Source organism: Rhineura floridana, chromosome 2 (assembly GCF_030035675.1).
Source record: "Rhineura floridana isolate rRhiFlo1 chromosome 2, rRhiFlo1.hap2, whole genome shotgun sequence".
Classification (NCBI taxonomy): domain Eukaryota; kingdom Metazoa; phylum Chordata; class Lepidosauria; order Squamata; family Rhineuridae; genus Rhineura; species Rhineura floridana.
This window is the reverse complement of record NC_084481.1, coordinates 130018413-130042080: the sequence shown is the minus strand read 5'-3', so window position 1 is coordinate 130042080 and position 23668 is coordinate 130018413. Positions and strand designations below refer to the sequence as shown.

The 23668-nt window shown below is 41.2% G+C and overlaps 1 protein-coding gene across 1 annotated transcript in view; it reads left to right on the top strand.

The window, feature by feature from the left end:
• ELP4 (elongator acetyltransferase complex subunit 4) overlaps positions 1-9404 on the top strand; it is a 307806-nt gene extending 298402 nt beyond the window's left edge. The window contains exon 10 of the mRNA XM_061610549.1: positions 9210-9404. Coding sequence (XP_061466533.1) covers positions 9210-9389 — 180 coding nt within the window. The 3' untranslated portion in view covers positions 9390-9404. The remainder of the gene's footprint in view (positions 1-9209) is intronic.
• Positions 9405-23668: the final 14264 nt, after the last annotated feature.

Sequence of the window (23668 nt, the reverse complement as noted above, 5' to 3'; positions counted from 1 at the left end):
ATTTAAAAAATGACATAAGATTAGTCTGGCAGGATTTGTTCTTGACAAATCCATGTTAGCTTCTTGTCATCATTGCAGTGTTTTCAAGGTGCTTACAATCGGCTCCAGAACTGTCCCACAGATTGATGTCAGGCTGACTGGTCTGTAGTTCCCAGGTTCCTCCTTTTTGAAGATAGGGACAACATTAGCCCTCCTCCAGTTATCCAGCACTTCACCCATCCTCCATGATTTCACAAATAGACAGTAGTTCTGAGAGTTGCTCAGCCAGTTCTTTCATTACTCTAGAATGCAGTTCATTGAGCCCTGGAGATTTGAACTCCTTCAAAGTAATTAGATATTCCTTGACTATTTGTCTATCAATCGCAAGCTGCAAGCTGCCCCTTCAGCTAGTACTTCACTTTTGCCAGGAGGGTCATAGACCCTCTTTTGGGAGAAGACTGAACCAAAGTAGGAGTTGAGCACTTCTACCTTTTCATTGTCATCTGCTATTGTTTTGCCATCCTCATTGAGTAGCTGTACCACCATTTCTTTTCTCTGCCTTTTATGATGGATGTACGTGAAGAAAGCTTTTTTGTTGCTTTTAGTATCCCTCGCTCATCTCAGCTCATTCTCCACTTTAGCCTTCCTGATGCCATCCCTGCAATCCTGTACTACCTATCTGTACTCTTCCTTTGTGACCTGGCCTTCCTTCCACTTACTATATGTGCCCTTTTTTGTTTTCAGGTCACCTCTAAACTTTTTGTGAAGCCACATTGGCTTCTTCTACTGTCTTCCACCTTTTTTCTTTGTTGGAATTGTGCCTTTAGAATTTCCTGTTTTAGAAACTCCCATCCATCTTGGGCTCCTTTTCTCATTAGGATCACTTGTCATGGGAGCTTACTTATCATTGTTCTAATTTTATTAAAATTGGCTGTCCTAAAGTCCAGGGTATGTGTATAGCTACACTCAGCGTTTGCTTCCTTTAAAATCAGGAACTCAAGTATAGCATGGTCACTTTCCCCCAGAGTTCCTGTAACTGCCATTTCATCCACCAAGTCATCTCTATTGGTTAGAATCAAGTCAAGGATAGCGAATCCTCTAGTTGCTTCCTCCACTTTCTGTAGAAGAAAATTATCAGTGGCACAAGTCAGAAAGTTCTTGGAGTGAGCATGTTTGGCAGAATTTGTCTCCCAACAGATATTGGGGTAATTGAAGTCCCCCATTTTAATAAGTAATTAATTGATTGATTTTAATTAATTAATTAATTAAATTTATATCCTGCCCTTTTCCCTGTAGAAGCAAAGGACAGCAACCAAAAACACTGAAAACACTGTAAAACATCATAAAAACAGACATTAAAGTATATTAAAATAAAACGTCTTTATAAACATATTAAAACAAAACATCTTTAAAATATTTTTAAAGCTTTAAAAACCTATTAAAAAGTGATTCCCACACAGACCCAGACTGGGATAAGGTCTCTACTTAAAAGGCTTGTTGAAAGAGGAAGTTCTTCAGTAGGCACCAAAAAGATAATAGAGATGGAACCTGTCTAAAATTTAAGGGGAGAGAATTCCAAAGGGTAGGTGCCACTGCACTAAAGATCTATTTCCTATGTTGCGTGTGTTATGGAATATGCAAAGTAACTCAGCGGTCTGAGCTGCATGTGTCACTGTGTATATTTACCTTAGAAGCAGGCTTTTACTCTGCATTTAAATCACTGAGACTTAAGACTTAGTAAAATAAGAAAAAGCTACTTTATATATAGAAATACATAGTAGATAGGAAAGGCATACCTAGTTCTAACTAACTAACTAAATGGGAGGTGCAATGCCCAGACTTGGGTATTGCCCTCATGGCTCAGGAGAGCAAAGCCAAAGATATCTCCTCTCTCCTCCAGTGTCAAAGAAGAAGACAAAAGAAGGAGGGGCAGATAAGCTTCCCTGAGTATATCTGTCTGCAATGGAAGGAGGTTAGGTAGAGAACAGCGCAGGTAAAGGTAGGCAAGCCTAACCAGCTGGAAGACCCTATCTTCCTTCTGGAATACAAACAAAGAACCCAAACAGGAGTTGCTCTTGCCCCACTTCCAACACCCCTTCTCAACAAATGTTTGGTTCAGCCGACGAGGTTCATCTTGTCTCACAGCTTGCAGTATCTGACTTTGCCCAATGCCTTCATCAGTGTCTGCAGTCATGTCTTCTGTTAGACAATACTCCATCTTGAGTAGTCCTCTGTGGTAGGTATCTCTAATGAAATGGTGCTTCATGTCTATGTGCTTGGTTCATGAACTCACCCCTGACTCCATGAGTCTGATGCATCCTTGATTGTCTTCATACATCACAGCAAGCCCAGGTATAGAGATGCCTAGATCTTTCAAGTAGCCATGTCAACTGTCTGTTAGCTTCAGAAGCTGACACATACTCTGCTTCTGTGGAATAGAGTGCTACAGTCTCTTGTTTTTTACTTGCCCAGCTGATCACTGAATCTCCATAGTAGAAGATGTTTCCATTGGTGGATTTTCAATCTGTAGTGTCTTCAGCCTAATCAGTATCTGCATATCCCACTAGTTTGGGGTCTTGGGTAGCCTCTAGCTTCGATTTCATGGTTGATATCTCGCCTGTCATGATTGCTTCCCAGTCCTTCTTGGTTGGCAAGCTGGTTTTTCTGCACAAGTATTCCACGGCTGCCACCACATCTGGCCTAGTAGCAGTGCTGATACACAGAAGTTTCGTGATGGCTTGTCTGTAGCTCTCATGGTCTTCCCATGGTTGTTTGTTATGGTCTGGTTTCAGGTATTCTACTTCCATTGGGGTAGCTGCTGGATGTGCATCTTTCAGTCCTAGACTCTAGGGAAGATCTTGGATGTTTTGTCTTTGACTCAGCAGGAAGGATCCATCACCTTCTCTTTCAATTTGTATTCCAAGGTAGTGAATGACATCACCTAGGCACTTCACTTCAACCTCCTTGTTGAGATGATTCGCTAGTTGTTTCTTGTCCAGTGGGTCTTGATAAGCCAACAGTAGATCATCCATGTAAATCTGTAAGTCCATCTGTTGTTTTTGAATCTGCTGTACAGGCATGGCTCTGTTATGCCTTGTACAAAACCTTCTTTCAAGAGCATTTTGCTCAGTTTCTCATTCCAGGTCTGGCAGTCTGTTTAAGTCCATCGATGGATTTTTAAAGTTTACACAATAGGGTTTATTTTCCTGGAACTTCAAACCCTGTTGGTTGTTGCATGTAGATTTCCTCTTCTATTTCTCCATGAAAGCATACTGGTTTTATATCCATGTGCTCCACCTGCATTTTCTTGTTAGCAGCAACACTTAGAAGAGTTCTGATGGTCATGTGTTTGACCACAGGAACAAATGTTTGGTAGTACTCTTGTCCATACTTTTGAGAGTATCCTTTGGCTACCAGTCTTGCCTTGTATCTTTCAATGTTTCCTTCAGCATCTGGCTTTTTCTTGAATATCCACTTGCATACAGCTTTTCCTCCTTGAGGAAGCTTGGTCAAGTTTTATTCTTGTGTAGAACTTCCAGCTCTTCCTTCACTGCCTGCCTCCACCTCCACCTTCAGCTTTGGGTAAGGCTTCAATCTCTTTCCAGATCTCTGGCTCTGGAAGTTCATCTCTCACAAGGTAAGCAAGTCTGTCTGGTGGTACACCTTTGTTGGTACATTCAGAGCATCTGGGTGCCCTTCTGGTTCTGATGCCTCTTATGGCTCAGACTCCTCGACTTCCTCTGCTGGTGTATTATTGTGATCCCTTCTTCCATTTTGCTGTCATCTGTTTGGTGTGGCACCCCTTCTAGTTGGTGTGGACACTTTTCTTCATCAAAAAGGACTGCTCTGTATACTCCAACTTCTCCAGTTTTGGGATCTATGACTCGGTATCCCTTCTGCTTTGAAGAACATCCAATGAATATTCGTTCCTCGGCAGTGTTGTCAAATTTTGACCTCTTTTGTTTTGGGATGTGCACAAAGGCCTTGCAGTCAAATACACAAAGGTGAGACACACTTGGTGTGCCCACATGCCATAACTCAAAAGGTATCTTGTTGGTTGCCAATGCCAGAAGTCAGTTCTGCAGATAGGTAGCAGTAATGGCTGCTTCCCCCCAGTACTTCTGTGGTAACTCTGCATCTTCCAGCAAAGAATGAATCATCTGTCCAAGAGTCCAGTTCATGTGTTCCACAACCCCATTTTGTTCTGGAGTATAAACAACAGTAGCCTGGTGCTCTATGCCTTCCTCATGTAGAAAGTTTTGCATAGCCCTCAACACAAATTCTCCTGCATTGTAGGATCTTATAATTTGTGGCTTTCTGCCTAATGTGTTTACAATTCTGATACAGTCCAATTTTTGAAGTACTTGACTTTTTTTCTCTCAGTAGGTACATTGCAGTGATGGCAGAAATCAGTCCTAATGGGTCCACAAATGTGTGAATTAATTCTAGAGGTTTTGTAGTTTTCCTTTCACTTTTCTTAGTAAATTTTGGTTTCACACTTTTTGTCTTTATACAACATTCACATTTTTCTATAGATTTACATGGTCCAGTTTTAATGCCTCTAGCCAAATCTTCCTGCTCTAGAGCATTTATTCTGGCTATGCTGGCATGTCCCATTCTTCAATGCCAAACATGTAAACATCCAGAATCACAGCTTTCTTTGGCTATATTTGCATGTATTGTTTCAAAATATTCCAAATGCAAAAGTCCATTTTTCAATTTTGCAGTACAACACACTTCTCCTTGATCTAAAACTTGGCAAATTTTGTCACATAAATAAAGTTCACCTCCAAGCTCCATTATTGTTGTGGCACTTATTAAATTACCTTTAAAAACTGGAACAAATAGGCAATTTTTCAGTTCAAGCTCTCTGTTGCCCTCCAGCATTTTGCAGAGTAGCTCCACAATGCCTATTCCTTGAGAATAGAAAACGTCTCTTGATGCTGTAACTACATTCTGTGTATGGGGGCTAAAGTTCTTAAACAGATTTTTATTATTTATTAAATGTGCTGTCATCTCAGTATCAATTAAAAATCTGGTTTTATAATCATCATCCTTTCCATCAGATACATGGTAACTGGAATGCTTCACTTTAGTTTGGCTATTTGTTTTCTTTTCAGCTTGCTTCTCTTTAACATCAACTTTCTCCTCTCTCCCTTCTAGTACAATCTCTTCGAAGGTGATCAGGAGATTTGCATTTGAAACAATTCTTTCTTTGTTTATCTGTGCCCTGCTGTGGCTTCAGGGCTTGACTCATCTCTCCATTCTGCCTTTGGTTTCTGTTTCTGTCCACAGTAAAAATTGCTTTTTCAGACAGAGCTTGTTCTTGTCTTTCTTTACAGTCCTGATCTTTAAGATATGCCATCATCTGATCCAAATTCTGATCTGTCTGTTCCAGTATGTAAGCCATGATATGATAATGTTTATTTAGAGGTCAGTAGTATAGCTTTCTGCAAATCCTTATCTAAAGACTTTCCACATCTTTCTTGGAGTAGACTTGTAAATCTCTCCAGATGTTGATTGAGATCTGTAGTAGATTGTCTCAGCGTGTACAGCAACTTATAGAGAAGCATCACATGCTCTTTAGATTTTCTCTGATACTTTCTCAAGCTTTTCCCATATTTTCTTAGCATTTTTATAGCCCATGCAAACATTTAGTGCCTCATCTGATAAAGCAGAAATTAGAAGAGAGTTAACTTTGGCAAGCTTGCCCTTCCAGGAGGTAGTGGCTGCTTGTTCCACTGCTAAGGTTCAGGATCCGTCAGGACATCATGCAGATCCTCCCCCTCCAAAATGCCATCATTCGAAGATTCCAAATTGCATAATTGTCTTTCTCCAGCCTTGGGATGCTTATCTTAAGTGTTGATTCTTTAGCAATGGTTTCCTATCTTTTTTTCTGCTTTTCTTTCTCTAACCTAAAGTCTCCTTTTGATCTGTTTTGTAAATCACACACAGTACTTAGCCTTTTTAGATTTCATGCACAACTCGCAATTCAATTTAGCTTACTGGGCACATTAACCCTTTGTTATATAATATGCAAAGTAACTCAGTGGTCTGAGCTGTGTGTGCCACTGTGTGCTTTTGCTCTGCATGTAAATGACTGAGACTTAAGACTTAGTAAAATAAGAAAAAATTATTTATAGAAATACATAATAGACAGGAAAGGCATACTTAGTTCTAACTAACTAACTTACGTTGAAGGCGCAATGCCCAGACTTGGTATTGTCCTCATGGTACAGGAGAGAGATGTCTCCTCTCTCCTCAGAAAATTGAAGAAGACGACAAAGGAAAGAGGGGCAGATAAGCTTCCCTGAGCATTTCTGTCTACAACGGAAGGAAGTTAGGTAGAGAACAGCACAGGTAAAGGTAGGCAAGCCTAGCCAGCTGGAGGACCCTAAGCTCCCTTCTGGAATACAAACAAAAGAACCTAAACAGGAGTTGCTCTTGCCCCACTTTCAACAGTAGGGAACAGACCTCCTCATAAAATGATATCTGCAGAAAGCCCTCACCTGAGGAGTGTAGTGGTCCACTACATCATGCTTCCTTGAAACATTGGCAATTTGCTTTTCAAACGTTCACCCTCACCTTCTCCTTGATTGGGTGGTTGATAGTAGACTCCAACCACCATATTCTTTTTATTCCTTGCCTCATTAATTTTAATCTAGATGCTCTTGATGGGGCTACCAAGTTCATCCTCCTGTATGTCTGGGCAGGGATATATATATTTAATATCTAGTGCAACTCCACCTCCCTTTCTATTCCTTCTTTTCTTTTTGAATGAGTTATATCCTTCAATTGCTGTATTCCAGTCATGGGAGTAATCCCACCAAGTTTCAGTTATACCTATCAAGTCATATTTTCCCTCCTGCGTTGAGTTCAAGTTCATCCTGCTTGTTTCCCATACTCTGAGCATTAGTATATAGACATGGAAGACCTTGTGATTTATGATCTGACTTCCTATATTTTTATGAAGTCTGTTATTGGCCCCATGTTCCTGTTTCTGTGCATAAGCCTTTGTCAATCGTTACCTCCAAGTTTACGTCTCCCTCACCCTTAAAAATATTCTTGGGTTTCAGTCCCATGCAGTAGGGAGTCTATCACTACTACTACTCTTATCCTGTTTTTGTTGTTGTAGGTCATGGTTTGATTGCCTCTGCTTGACTGAGCTTCAGCCTCTCGCTGTCCCACAGGGTCTCGTGTAATTCTTCCTTTGCAGGCTGTCCTCCTCAAGTGCCTGAAATCCATTTCATAGTTCCACAGGTACATAATGTCCTCTAGCTCCTCTGCTCCTGTCAAGTGTTTCCAGGGTGTATCCTCTCCTCAACACTCTTCTCTTCAACTTGCTGTTTTCTTCCACCTGCTGTACTTCTCTTTGTTATTGTTGTTCCAGCATTGTATCTAAGAAGTCTTCTTCTCTTATACCCTTGAGGGTGGCCACTCACCATTCCAGGCCTCTTACTTTTTCTTCCAATATTACAACCAGTTTGCACTTGTTGCACATGTAGGTCATGTTGTTCTCAGGCAAGAAAACAAATACTGCACATACCTTGCAGGTCACCACCACAGGAGTGTCCTTTCCATCCATAGTCTCTATTACTTTTTCTTTTATCTTCTACTTGCATTGGAATGGCCTGTGGTTTATCCTGTCCTCCTTGAAGATTAACAGAATACCACTGGTAATATATATGAGAGGTGCTACAAGAAGGTTTTTTTGTTAGGGACCTCCCCTGCCAAACTCCTGTTAGCTCTCCCTGTTCCCTCTTTTTCTGAGAGCTGGCTCACTTGTAAACCAGCTAGCTTCTTCTGCCCTGCTCAGTTAGGAGACAGGAAACAGAATGAAACTCCCAGCACACACAGGTGCTGATAGTTACACTCAGCAGTTATCAGGCCACATCCCTTCAACCAACATCTATCAGGACTAGGGTTGCCAGAAGGTTGGAGGCCGAGCATGGCAACCAAGAGGTCTTCTGTATCTTTAAAAGTTGTGCAGGGGGGAGGGAGAATTCCACCTTGTGGTTTTTCTCATTACAGTGTTGCAAGAACACCTGCTCTTGGCTGACTTTCTCTTCTCCTAAAGATACAGGATCAGTCTCAGGCCATGAACCTGGCAACCCTAATCAGGACAGACCCCTTCCACTCAAGCTGCTATGGAGCCCTTCAGCCTTTCCACCTACCCAACTGAGCACATGGTGACTCAGAATAGGTGAGCCCACAGTAACTCTGAACAGACAGCCTCCTGGGGTTACTTCAGGTCACTTACCTCTTTCCCTTTGTCTCCTCCTCCAGCACACCTCTTTCTCACTACAACTCCACTGCCAAACTCCTGTTAGCTCTCCCTGTTCGTTCACTTTCTGAGAGCTAGCTCATTTGTATCACTTGTAGACCAGGTGAGGCTGCTCTGCTCAGTTAGGAGTAAGGAAAAATAATTGTGCACTATATTGCCCTTCATACAACTCACTTAGGGATAGATTCCTGTATTCATTCCAGAATTTTCTAGAAGCTCAATCAGATGGTTCCAATATTAGATGGTTACTGGTTAATGAAGACAAGTTTTTAAGTTTTGATAACTTACATTTCTGAAAATGTATATGTTTATCTTACTCTTGGATCATCTTGCTTGTTTTTTGTGAGTTACATTTTAACGGCCACTGGCTAAAATAGAACAAAATATGGCATCACAACGATAGCATTATTTAAAACAGAAAATAACACCACAACTAAAATTCAGTATGGCAATTAAGAGCATTTACCAGTCCAGCCCCAGAATAAATATTTTTGCCAGTTTTCTAAATAGGAAACATCAGCAGAACTGCAAACTCTCCCTAGGCTGGTGTGGTGTTCTGCATTCTGTGAGGAGGAAAGCCTCATAATATTTGTATTAAGAATAGGCAGGCACCCTCATGATACTGTTAATTGCCTACTAAAACCTTTATTATTTCAGCAAGCCTACCTAAACATATAATTTAGATATGTATACTTTTTTCTTAAAGTTTTGCTAATTTTATCTCTGTATTATTGATAATTATTTTATATTACTTTATGTACACTGGTTAGAAGTTTTTTAGATTAAGTGACTTATAAATGTTTCTAAACAAAATAAGCAAAGGAGAAGTTGCCCCTTAAAGTAACATATGCCCAGACCATTGAGGATGCTTTAAAGGTCAAAACCAGCAGCTTGAATTGTGCTCAGAAATGAACAGGTAACTAGTGCAGATATTTTATAATTACAGAGAGATGCTCCTTACAGCCAACCCCAGTCAATATTCAAGTTGCCTCATTCTGGAACAATTCAAGAGCAACCCCATAGGAACCACACTGCAACAATCTTTCAAGCTTCCCAAGGCACTCCAGAAAGAGCACAGTTGGTACATCAACAGAAGCTAGTAAAATGTCATAAACATCTAAAGTAATGCCAGGTCTAGAAGCACCTCCAACCTGTGAATCCAATATGTTGTAAGTATACAGCAGATATCACCCATGTTGTGCTAGAGGGTGTAATGGGGCCCTTGATGTCTCCGTTTGGCATCCACAAAGCCTCTGAGCCTTTCCCTCATTGCCCCTTGGCCCTGAGTTGGTGAGGGTGGTTTACACTTTTCTCTCTTGAAAAGCACATTGAGCTGAAGGAGGAAGTTGGAAAAGTGACACTCTTCCAATTTCCTCTTTCAGCTCTATATGCTTTTCAAGGCTCAGATTAATTATACTGGATCTGACTTTTACCCATATCCCTCGTAAAAGTGAAGTGTGTGTCAGCTCACTTTCTTTCTGTCTCTCTGTAGGCTTCTGTACAGTGCAAAGTTTCCAAAAAGACAAGGAACGAGTTAAAGCTGCACAGTAGCTCAAGGACAGCTCCAAGGAGGGGGGCTGCAGATGGCACAGAACCGAAAGTGCATAAAAACCTTGAGAGAGCAAACGTGTGTGTGTGGGAAGTCGGTTATGTTTAGCAGGAGACAGAATCTGTATTGTGAAGTAGCTTTTGCCTTAAGGATCAGTAAAGATCCGTCTTTACATGAAAAGCTGTTGTTGTCTTTATTCAACGTTCGAAGGCCTCTATATCTGGGTACATCTGACACATCACTGGGCATATCGCTTCAATATTCACCGCTACGCTACACTCTTAGGGAATGGGGGCACTGATCTGAACTGGGACATCAGCCTGAGGAGTTTCAGGTGGCTCTTCTAGAAAAGACCACTGACATATGCATGCCTCAGCCAGAAAGAAATGCAACTACACAGACATTTTAAGAGACTGCACTCTCCCCTATTTAGCACCCACCACTTTGCTAGCATCTCTGTTGGGAGCTAAACTAGGGGAGCATCACACACAACTTCACCCAGATCTGTTTAAGCAGAAGCAGGACAGAGGAAAGAGAGACTGGGGAAAATTACTGGTAGGAAGAGGGTGTTGAGAAATGTATGTGTCTATCTCTGCGTCTGTTGCAGATGCCACAGAACCATATTAGCTAGCACCCTGATCAATACCCCATCACTACCTGACTGGCTTTCACCAGCCAGAATGGACAAGGATGAAGAAAGCAAGAAGCCGGTTGCATCACTGCAAGACTCCTGTCCAGGCCATATAAACTGAAATCAGATGAAGATGATGGTGATGGTGATGATAGTAGTATCTGTACCCCACTCTTCAGCCAAAAAGGCTCCCAGTGTGGCTTACATGCAGTCAGTTAATACAAGACAGTCCCTGCCCACACACTTACAATCTCAAAAACACGAAACGCAAGGGAAAAGGGACAGGGAGGAAAGAGGGGGAAATTCTTCAACAGTAGTTCTCATAATGACCAGCTGTCATAGAAACAGTTCAGGGGTAGGAGGTCCCTGATGGAGCTGGTCTTTCAGCAATGCTGATGGCAGGAGCCCTGCCTCTGCTGTCTCCCACTACACTACATTGGACACCTCAGCTGGGATTACAGCAACTGCAGCATCCAAGACAAGATGGAGCTGAGTTACATTATTCTTGAAGTGCTGCACAAATTGCTCACTAAGTATGCCTCTGAATATCAGTTTGTGGGAATCACAAGAGGGGAGAGTGTTGTTCTGCTCCTGGGCTTCCCTTAGGCATCTGATTGACCTTGGTGAGAACAGAATGCTGGACTAGATGGTCCATTGGCCTGAGTCACCAGGGCTCTTCTTATGTCCCTAATATCATGTTGCAATGTATTCCAACCCCCTAAGAAGAGAGCTGCTCTTCAGGGCTCCAGTCAGCCTAGAACAAGAGCCTTGCAGTGCTGGAGGGAGGGGGGAGTTTCAAAAGCAGGGAAGGGACGTAAGCCTCCTTTTTCTCTTGCCCATCTCTGGAAGCCTTCTATTACTGTGAAATATAATGCTAGAGGGCTGCCAGTCCCAAACCTGAGCACTTTATTGCTATGTTAGAAGTGGGGACTTGGTTCTAGAATATAAGCCATCCTTGTATAACGCAAGGGAGGATCTCTTCTTAAAATTGCACAGCACACAAGCCTAATCCCTCCCTCTAGAATACTTAAAATAAATTGACAGGGGCTTGAGCATGCCCATTAGGTTCCTCCTGTCCAGGGTTGCCAGGTCAGAAGCATCGCAAACCCTGAGATTTCAGGGGCTGAACCTAGTGATGTCATGGGGCAGGCCTGAGTGATGTCATCAAGTATGATATATTAACCATCAATCACAGTTGCTTGGAGCATACCATTCAAACAAAACCATTTCTCTGATTGGAAATTAAGCTAAAGCTAAAACTTTAAGCTTAAAGAAATTAAGCTTAAAGCTAAAAGATGCAGCTTCTGGCAAAAAGGGTTTAAGTGCCCTCAGGCCAGGCCAATTCACCAGAAGGCCATTGTAGGAAGAAAGGAGCCTACTGTTGTGAAGATGTTAGATGGAAGCACTCAGGAGTAAAGGGGGATGCCCCTGAAGGCTACAATTCTAAACACACTTACTAAGGGAAATCTTTCTTCTCGGCCTCCATTGCGTGTGCTGGGAGCCGTCCAGCGGAACTGTTTCGAGTGGTTAGGGGGCTTTTAAGTTCCAGCCCCCGTGAGGGTAATTCTGACCACTCAGCAGACCGCTGTCAAGAATTTGCACGGCACTTTGCAAACAAAGTCGTTCAGATTCGCTGTGACTTGGACGCTAAAATTGATACCGTCTCTGAGGATGTAACTTCGGCGCCTGTTTGTCCAATTAAAATGGATTCTTTTCAACTTGTTCTACCCGAGGATGTGGACAAGATCCTTGGAGCGGCGCATGCCACCACGTGTGTACTAGACCCTTGCCCTTCCTGGCTCATTAGAAGTACCAGAGGGGGACTGGTCAATTGGGTCAGGGGAGTAGTTAATGCCTCTCTACAACAAGGCAGAATTCCATCATGCTTAAAGGAGGCAGTTATAAGACCACTGCTGAAAAAGCCCTCCCTGGATCCCTCTTTACTAGGTAACTACCGGCCAGTCTCCAATATTCCATTTTTAAGCAAGATAATAGAGCGTGTGGTGGTCGCCCAACTCCAGAGATTCCTGGATGATACGGATTATCTGGATCCATTTCAATCTGGTTTCAGGCCTGGCTATGGGACAGAGACGGCTTTGGTCGCCTTGGTGGATGACCTACGCAGAGAACTGGACAGGGGGAGTGTGTCTCTGCTGGTTCTACTGGACCTCTCAGCGGCTTTCGATACCATCGATCATGGTATCCTTCTGGGCTGCCTTGCCGAGATGGGACTTGGGGGCACTGTGTTACAGTGGCTCCAATCCTTCCTGGAGGACCGAACCCAGAAGGTGGTACTTTGGGACTCCTGCTCGACCCCTTGGCCATTGACCTATGGGGTCCCTCAGGGTTCCGTTTTGTCCCCCATGTTATTCAACATCTACATGAAACCACTGGGAGTGGTTGTCCAGGGTTTTGGGGTTTGGTGCCATCAGTATGCTGATGACACTCAACTCTATTTCTCTTTTCCACCTGAAGCCAAGGAAGCCGTACAGGCCCTAAACCAGTGTCTGGCATCAGTGATGGACTGGATGAGGGCAAACAAGTTGAGATTAAATCCTGATAAAACAGAGGTACTCCTGGTCAGTCGGAGGGCAGATCAGGGAATAGGGATTCAACCGGTGCTGGATGGGGTCGCACTCCCCCTGAAGTCTCAGGTTTGCAGTTTGGGTGTACTCCTGGACTCAGCTTTGAATTTGGAGGCCCAGATTGCTGCTGTATCCAGGAGCGCATTTGCCCAATTAAAACTGGTGCGCCAGCTGCGCCCATTCCTGGAGCTACCTGATCTGACTAGGGTGATGCATGCCTTGGTTACATCCTGCTTAGACTACTGTAACGCGCTCTATGTGGGGCTGCCTTTGAAGACTGTTCGGAAACTTAAATTGGTACAAAGGGCTGCAGCCAGAGTGCTAACCGGGGCTGGTTACAGGGACCATACAACCCCCCTGTTACAACAGCTCCACTGGCTGCCAATTTGTTTCCGGTCACAATTCAAAGTGCTGGTTTTGACCTACAAAGCCCTATACGGCTCAGGTCCAGACTATTTGACAGATCGTATCTCCCTACATGAACCTGTCCGGGATTTGAGATCTTCAGGTGAGGCCCTTCTTGTGTTCCCCACACCTTCGCAAGCACATATGACGCAGACACGAGATAGGGCCTTTTCGGTGGCCGCCCCTAGGCTGTGGAACTCCCTTCCAAGTGAGGTGCGATCAGCTCCCTCCTTGCCGTCTTTCCGGCGACAAGTAAAGACTGTTTTATTTCAACGGGTATTTGGGATAGAGAACGACCAGGATTAAGTGTCATAGGTTTGGTGATTACATTATATGATTTTATTATTTTAAATTGTCCGCTGTTTTTAACCTATATTTTATGGTTTTAATTTTTCTCATAGTTTAATTCTTTTTTAATAATATACTCTGAATGGTTTAATGGTGTTGTTTTTAGTTGTAAGCCGCTCTGAGTCCTATTGGAAAAAGGGCGGGGTAGAAATAAAGTTTATTATTATTATTATTATTATAAGGGACTAAGCCCCATAGACCTCAATAGGAGTTACTTCTGATATAGTTTGTGCTGTTGGTAAAGCTTGACTAGGGATCCTCTGCAAAGATATCCATATCCAAGTAGGGTTGGCAACCCCCTGCCTAGAATGCCCTGCCCGTACCTTTTAAAATGGCTGCTCCAAAGTTCTTCACAGATTTGACCCTTCACTTGAGAAAGAGGTCTGAGATGTGAGAAAGAGTAAGAAGATTCTCCACCTTTTTCTTTCTACCCTGTGGGCTGCTATAAACTCACTTTGACAGCCAAGCCAACTCCAGTGAGTAATAATTGACAGAGAGAAAACACACATAGTTTCAGGCAGTAGCTTGGGAACAACAATTGCAGCCATACTTCTCACTATGTGAATCCTCTTTTACCACTATAGGGCAAGAAACAAACTGTTATGCAACCAACAAGGTGCATCATCAGTGGGTTTAAGGGGGTTGAGCTTATTGCTGTTTGGGTTCTTTTGTTTGTATTCCAGAAGGAAAATAGAGTCAGGGTCTTCCAGCTGGCTAGGCTTGCCTACCTTTACCTGTGCTGTTGTCTATCTAACTTCCTTCTGTTGTTAACTGATACGCTCAGGGAAGCTGACCTGCCCCTCCTTCCTTTGTCTCCTTCGACTGACCAAGGAGAAAGGAGAAGTCTTTGTCTTTGCTCTCTCTCCTGAGCCATGAGGGTAATACCCAAGCCTGGGCATTGTGCCTCCAACTTAATTAGTTAGAACTAGGTGTGCCTTTCCTATCTACTATGCATTTCTATAAATAAAATAGCTTTTCTTATTTTACTAAGTCTTAAGTTTCAGTGATAAGCCTGCTACTTAGGTAAATACACATACTGGCACACACGCAGTTCAGACTGCTGAGTATGTCTGCATATATATATTTCCATAGCAGAGCTGAGCACATGGATCCACTGTTGTTGCTTCTATGGATGTAAGGGAGTGAGGTCAAAAGTAAATGAAATGCAAATAGAAAAAGAAAAAAAAGTGATGATTGCCTAAATGCAATACCATACCAACCACAACAAGATTCCTATGAGTAAGGCAGAAAACTCAGCATCCCCCAACCAGTCAGGATTCCTAACCAAAACCCAAAACTATATAAACCTGGCAGCCAGTCAGTCAAGGTCACAGAAATTCCCATGCAGCACCACTTGATCCAGGGGCTGCAGTTAGTGCAGAATTCTGTGGCACGATTACTGACATAAGTGAGACCTTATCAGCACATAACATCTCTGCTCTGAAATCTGCACTCGGCTTGCTACCTGGCCAAGTTCAAGGAGTGCTTTCCATGTTACAGGTGCCACATAGTACTTGTTCTGCTCTTGTAAGAAAGAAGTCCTTTAGTGTGTCAGGACCAGAGCTTGGAAAAGTTACTTTTTTGAACTACAACTGGCATGGCCACTGGATTGGGCTGATGGGAGTTGTAGTTCAAAAAAGTAACTTTTCCAAGCTCTGGTCAGGACCTACACTTTGGAGCTCCGTGCCTATTGACATTAGGCAGACGCCTTCATTGTACTCTTTTCAGCACCTGATAAAAGAACATTTTTGTTTGGGCAAGCCTACCTAGGCATATAGAAGCTATTGTGTTTTTTATCTGTTTTTAACTCATAGTTGGTTTTATTATTTTGAATGTTTTTAAATACCTAACTGTTTTTGCCAATAATTTTATTGTTGTAGTTCCTTCTATTAACCGCTTTGAGTGTTTTTTACAATAAAGTGGTATACAAATGTTGTAAATATATATAAATAAATTTTGGAGTCACTGTAGCCCTTGGGACTCTTTCCACTTTTGGGCACAAAGGAATCTGCCTTATACTGACTCAGGCCATTTGGTACCATCTAGTTCAGTACTGATTACATGGACTAGCCTTGGCTGTCCAGGATTCCAGGTAACAGTTTCTTCCAGAAATTGAAGTTTGGACCTTTGCATGCAAAGCATATGACCTACCACTGAGCTACAACCCTTCCCCTGTTTAAAAAAGTATCTTTTAAAATTGTTCTTTTCAATTCACTAATGAATGCACATCAGATCCACACCATTCATTTAAAACACATTCAATACACATTTGAAGCACATGAATCCTACCACAGAATCATGCAGCTGGAGTTTGTTAAGGGTGGTGGGAACTATGAGGGGAAAACTATACTTCCTAGGATTCTTTAGGGGAAGTCATGCACTTTAAATGCAAGTTGGATGTGCTTTAAACATATTATGTAGATCTACTTAATAAACTTTACCTTCATATAAATCATTTTAATTAATTTTTAAAATGGAAATTAGCTATAAAGTTTACTGGGTGACCATGAGCTATTCACTATCTCTTAGCCTAATCTGCCCCTCAGAGTGAAAACAACAGAGGGGAACCATGACCACTCCAAGGAAGAAGGGCACACGTACAATGTAGAGGAAATAATAATGTACAACCATAGTGTGAAATCAGGTACTTATCGGGACATAGTATGAAGAAATATGTATATAAGCATGCATTTCAAAGATGTTTATTATTTGCACAACCTGTTAAGACATTTGTACTGCAATCCTATGTTTGTTTACTCAGAAGCAAGTCCCAATGTATTCGATGGGGCTTACTCAAACAGAGATGCATGCACAGAATGGCAACCTCAAGTAATAAGGAACTTCATTCACCCAACCCAAAATTCAGAATCATGCCACTTTAAGCTGTTTTGCAGCTGTTTATACTTGGTTTTTATGGTTATTAGATTTTAAAGGGATTTATTTCTTATTGTGAGTTGCCTTGGTTTCTAGTCTTGAACCCTACCTCAGAGGGTTGCTGGAAAGACTCCACACACACACACACACACACACACACACACACACACACACACACAGGAGATGTAAAAAGACATACACCCCATATAATAGTTTGTCAAAATCACTTTGTCATTGTAGAACTTTTAAAAATATATATATAATCAGTATTAGTTTCCTACATAATAAAACCAGTGATACCTAAGTAAGCCATGCCTAATTGCTTTTTTTAAAAGGGATTGGAGGAGGAAAGATTTACAATACAAACACAATTCTTTGCTACATTCACTCAGAAGTCCCATTAATTTACAGCACAATCCTAACCGTGTCTACTCAAATGTAAGTCCAGTTGAATTCGATAGGGTTTACTCTGGGTATGTGGGATTAGCATTACAGCTTTACTCCCAGAAAAGTGAGTATAGGATTAAAGCTTCGTATTGGGAAGGTTTTCAAAATACTGCCCTCTTCAACAGCCCAGGAAAATTTAAACTTGTTTGACACCTGCACACAGGAAAGAAAAAGACTGAAAGCTATATACTTACTCAATTTATGAGATTTTCAGATAAGCAGGAAAAAACAACTGTTTTTTGGTCTTGCAATGAGGTCTAGCAACTGCCTGAAGGTCAACAAATCCCTTGTCAATCACAGCCCTGACTTCACTTATTGTCTACCAACCTGAAAGGGCAGGATTAGAGAAGCCATCTATGAGCTCATTTAACAGAAGTTGGGGGGGGCTGATATTTTGGTGTATATTTCATGAACCGAACCACCTAGATTTTTTTTTTTTAAAATGAAAGCTGAGAGTCCGGAAATTAAGGTTCCTCACCCAGAGACCTGAAAGGACCCCAAAAATCTAGTGTCTCCTGTCCTCCATGTTCCTCTGTGTGAGTGGGTGGAGGTGTGGAGGGTGGGCAGCACATTGTTTTCAAATGACATCCTTACATGCCATGTCTCAACTACTCTTACATCAAAGATGTTGCATATCTCTTCTCCCATGCACATCCTTTAAGGTGGATTCCACTGACCAGAAAATGTAGCCGAAGCATAGAAGGGGGCCAAAACATTTGAAGGAAACAGGTCCTAATTCAAGTGTTTGCAATGATTCCTGTTATGGGGTCTACTGGATTTTGTTGCTTTGGGGGGGAGTAAATTAAGACTTGCTTTAATTTAAAGGCCTTGCAAATTCCTCAACAATACTGAAGGACTGGCATAACCACCACCCCCTTTTTAAAAGGGACCTGAAACTTATATTTAAAAGATAACATTTAGAAATGTGATGGGAGCTTCCTATTGTTGCTGCTATTGTTGTTGTTGTGTTATTATGGTCAAATTTTATTTTTGCACAAAATCTTGTTTTGGTTCTACTAGTAGGGGAAGTTTAAGTGTAGGTGTGAAGTGCAGAAGCACTTAAATTGGACAACATTCCTAAAAGCTAGAGATTCCCAAGTGCAATAGCAGCAGCACTTGGGGACCTCCCCTTTTCCTCCTGGTGAGCAACACTGATTCCTCTGTTAACAATCAGGAGTCTGGGATGCTTGCTACATCAGAGCCCAAAACACTTGTGCAAAATGGTCAAGAGGATACAGGGATATTTATCACCACCACAGCAGTTCTTTGTGTGGGGAGGCCATCACTGCTTGCAGTCCTGTTTCCATCTATAAACTAGGCCTCTCTGGAGGCATTGTGGCACTAAGTAGAGCAAGTGAAGAGGCAACTTATAGCATGACAGTCTGAAATTGTGTTTCCAAATTGTAATTGAATTTCCACTGTAGATTAGAGAATGGAGGCAAAGTCCCAAAGAGTCAGTGTCCAGACATCAGATTCAGATCTGTATAATTTCTCTGGAGTAAGAAAACAATGATCAACAAATAATATTTAATATTATAAATAGTTCTAATATTTAATAGCTAAATAACTCTAATAGCTACATTAAACAGTAACACGTATTCATTCACCAATGTTTGGTCCACTTCTTTCCATTTTTTTCTTGTTTTTATTCTCATGCTGATTTTTTGTAGTCCAAAATCAGTTACAAAAACCTGGTGGTTGGAACATCACCAAAAAAACCTGATTTTTTAAATTTGCCATAGTAATTAAATGATAGGGTACTCCAAAGCTTTCTTATCATGTTTCATTTTAAAACTCATAACACAGAAAAATCACCCCCAAAATCCCTGTTTTTCAGATGGAATCCACAGTAAGGTTCTGGTGAAGAGTATCCATTTGCTTTTGAATATCCAGACTGATTGGCTGTTGAAAATCAAGCCATTTGCTTTAGGAAAAAAATAGGAAGGGAACCTCCTGTCCCCAAACCAAATCAAACATATGTATTCTTTCTTCAGTGACAACTGTATGGCTATTTAATGCTTATGAGTGTTTTACACACACACACACCAGAATCAAAGGGGAAGACAGTGTTAAGTGTATGTCATCATAACATCAAACTGTAAAAAGAGCTTGTCCCCAAATCTACACTAAACTCTGCAGGTGTTGCTTGGAGAAAATTAAATTGTACAATGTGATTTGAAAAGGGCAAATCAATCAAAACAGACCAGTCTCTAGGCCATGTATATATGTTCCCATCACCAATAACCTGAAAAGCCTGGCTGTTATATTTTGATTGATCTGTCCTTTTTCAATCATATTGTGTTATTGGTGGGCAATTAAATTTCATGAAGGTCTGAAAAGTCACTGGTGGACAGAAGTTGCAGATGAGTCTGGAAATGGGTTTCCTTTCTGTACACAACAGGAGTCACTTTCTACAAAGAAGGTGGGTTGGTAGTCTGCAAAACACGCACCAGTAGTCCACACTAGGACCCAAATCTTCGGATTGCCCATCTGTGGCCCAATTGTTTATTAAAATATATTATTCTTTTTAAAAAAACCACATACTCCTGTCAATTGGTATTTTAAATCAAAATTTATTAGTGTTAGGAAAAAAATAGGAAGGGAACCTCCTGTCCCCAAACCAAATCAAACATATGTATGCTTTTTTAGGTGACAACTGTACAGTTTTGCATCTATAAATTAGTAAGTTATTATTTAAAGTATTTATGGCATTCATGGCAATTTTCCAGTATTCCCAATTCCATTGAGAAAATAATTCTCAATGCAGAAAATGGCATTAAACTCCTAAACTACATTGAAAAGATCAAATAGCATTTTAGGTGGATGTAATGAAATTCCACTTTGCTTATATTGTGCAAACTCACTTATGCATGATTTGGAGAAAATGCAACATTTCTGGATAATTGAAAATTTGCATTCAAAAGGTGTTCTTTATATAAAGCTTTTCAAGAGAGACCTCGGGGTTGTAGTGGACAGCACGATGAAAATGTCGACCCAGTGTGCGGCAGCTGTGAAAAAGGCAAATTCCATGCTAGCGATAATTAGGAAAGGTATTGAAAATAAAACAGCCGATATCATAATGCCGTTGTATAAATCTATGGTGCGGCCGCATTTGGAATACTGTGTACAGTTCTGGTCGCCTCATCTCAAAAAGGATATTATAGAGTTGGAAAAGGTTCAGAAGAGGGCAACCAGAATGATCAAGGGGATGGAGCGACTCCCTTACGAGGAAAGGTTGCAGCATTTGGGGCTTTTTAGTTTAGAGAAAAGGCGGGTCAGAGGAGACATGATAGAAGTGTATAAAATTATGCATGGCATTGAGAAAGTGGATAGAGAAAAGTTCTTCTCCCTCTCTCATAATACTAGAACTCGTGGACATTCAAAGAAGCTGAATGTTGGAAGATTCAGGACAGACAAAAGGAAGTACTTCTTTACTCAGCGCATAGTTAAACTATGGAATTTGCTCCCACAAGATGCAGTAATGGCCACCAGCTTGGACGGCTTTAAAAGAAGATTAGACAAATTCATGGAGGACACGGCTATCAATGGCTACTAGCCGTGATGGCTGTGCTGTGCCACCCTAGTCAGAGGCAGCATGCTTCTGAAAACCAGTTGCCGGAAGCCTCAGGAGGGGAGAGTGTTCTTGCACTCGGGTCCTGCTTGCGGGCTTCCCCCAGGCACCTGGTTGGCCACTGTGAGAACAGGATGCTGGACTAGATGGGCCACTGGCCTGATCCAGCAGGCTCTTCTTATGTTCTTATGTTCTTAAGTGACTTTAAATAAATTAACTGTCTCATTTTTTAAAATAATATTGAAGTATATCCATGTTGGGCCTATATACAGTAAACAGGATAACATATTTTCTTAACTAAAGTCATAATCCAAGGGAATGGGGTTGGAAGTATTGGATGTATTATTGCATAATTCTAATTCATTTCAATAGGACTTACTCAACAAGGTTACTGGTGTACTTGCCTTTAAAAATACTGCAAAAGTATTGTTTGGAAAATGTAATCCAAGTGATCTGGAGGTGATGTGGTATAGTTGTTAGAGTGTTGGATTAGGACTTGGGAGACCAGGGTCCAAATCCCCACTCAGCCCACTGGGTGACCTTAGAGTAGTACCTCTCTCTCAATCTGAGCTACCTCACAGGATTGTTGTGAGGATAACATCAGGAAGGAGCAAGGTGTATATGCCGCTAGAGCTCCTTGGAGGAAAAGTGGGATCAACAAGTAAGAAAGAAGAAGAAGAAAACTATAGAATGTTCCTGGATATTTACAGTGTCATCAGCTCTGGACAGGCTTTCACAGAAGACATTTCCAGTAATAATACAGTTTAAAATCTACATTATTGTGTTTTTTTTAAAAAAAAACCTGATTGATTAATTACACCAATTAATCAATTTAAACTGTCATTCCTACTATTTTAACAGAATTACTTAAACATGGGGGGTGGATTTGGCTCCTCAAAACTTGAAGAGGAGGAATTTGACTGGAATCCTGAGAATGTCATTGGCATCAAGGCTATAAAGAAATAACCCAATTGTTCTATTATCCCTTGCTCTATATTGCCTAGAACTGAACATTTGAAATAAAAGCTACAATATGAATGAACAGCAGCTTACACATTGATTCCTGTCCCTGTGCCTAGAATGTTCTATGCCTCAAGGCTCTTTATAATAAGAGCACATATAAAATGGAAAACACAAAACAGGAGATGCACATTGCTGTATGCAATACACACATAAATGGCCTTTTCCAGGAAAATCAATGGCAAAAATCCCTGAACGGAAATGGGTTCAGTGTCATAAACAAGTGCAAGAAACATTTAATGATGGTTAATAAATGTCAATCTGCAAACATTTATATAAAATTAGGACTGCACGCAAATTATCAGTAGCTGTCATTTAGAACACTCAAGGTTTTCCTTTTACAAACCACTTGCCAAAATGTAAAGGTAGTATCAGAACTTCCCTCTGGCTGAGAGAACAGCTGCTTTTCCAGGCAGGCAGTGCTCAGGGGCTCAGACGGCCTAGCTTCAGCCTCATGAGCGGTGAGCCAGAGACTCTTCTCAGCCTCTCCCATTGTCAGGGGAAAGGATTGCCAACCAGTGAACCATAAATGCCTTTGTTGCTCTTATAAACCCAAAGAATATACTGCTGCTCTTGCACAGGATGGCTGTAGAGTGTTCTTCAAATTATACTACTAGACAAGAAACACAGTATCAATAAAATATAAATTAGGCAATGCAGCAGATTACTGTTCTGATACCTGTGGTAAAAAGTGAATGTCTGCCTAAGGCATAAAGAAGCAAAGTTATTGTGGGAGGAAGGAAGAAAAGAAGACAGCCTTTGTCTTTGGCTCATTTCACTAGACCTTTCACCACCAGGGAGTTTCTTTCTAACTTTAAGCAAGGATGCTACCCCACTCAGTTTTTTCTGTAATTTGAGCCCTGATGTTATCCACCAAACATCTCTGATGACACATTTTTAAAGTTCCTTTAACACACACTACCCCTTAACATATTGTAATTACCTGTAATCAAGATGGCTGAAAACTTAGGGTAGGTTTTTCCCCACACGCACTTTCACTGCCTATTCAGATCTAGCATGCTGATGATTATAATCTGTTTTAGTGATGCTTTGAGTACAGAAGCAGGAGGTGGTAGTCAGATTAATTAACCTGGAATAAAAGAGTGTAATCTTATGATGTGCCCCAGGACATGATTTGGCTCTCATGTTGCTGCAAAGTAGAAGGAACAAAAAGTATTTTTTTTTAAATCAAAACATTACTTAGGTTGAAAAGGGTATAGCTGTATGATTTGGATAGGTATGCAAGGGGCCATATTCATGCTTACCTAGCTGATACTGGTTTTCATGTTAGGATTTGCACATTCTCAGTTGTATACAAGTAAGTTGATCTTCAGGTGAGATTGTATCACATTATGAAAAATTAAGTAAACCAGAATTCTCCTCTAACCTTCTGCAGTTAACTGAGCTGTGAAGTTGCCTGCATCTCTGTAAATTACTGATTTCCTTGATAGTTTTTATTTAACCAATCAATTCACATATGATTCCATGCATAAAATGCCCTCCTCTCTCTCTCTCTCTCTCTCTCTCTCTCTCATTCTGAAACTAACATTAAAAACCAATTGGAGGTTTTAAATTTTTATTCAGGGCATCCCTTTTTGTTGTGATTGCTAGGCAGAGTTTTCTGCACTAGTAAAAATATATCTGTTTTTAAAAAAAGCCATGCTTCAGTTCATGGGGTGTGTGTGTGTTAATTAAAGCCATATTATTTTACCTTATATGTTATGCCTTCCTACATTTGTCATGGAAGCAATTTAGGCATCTGGATGCTTTCATAGAAACAGCAAATAGTATCTGTCTCAAAACACCCACAGTTCTTCCAAGTTATAGAAAAGTAATATTTGTTTATGTTATGGAATACTGAACAGAAATGTTAGTCTCTGTCTTTTGTGAGGACAGCTTGTGGTGCCTTTGCTTTGGTTCCAAACTCCCCATGCTTTCATACATCGTCAGATCTGTTCTTCCTTACAACATTGCA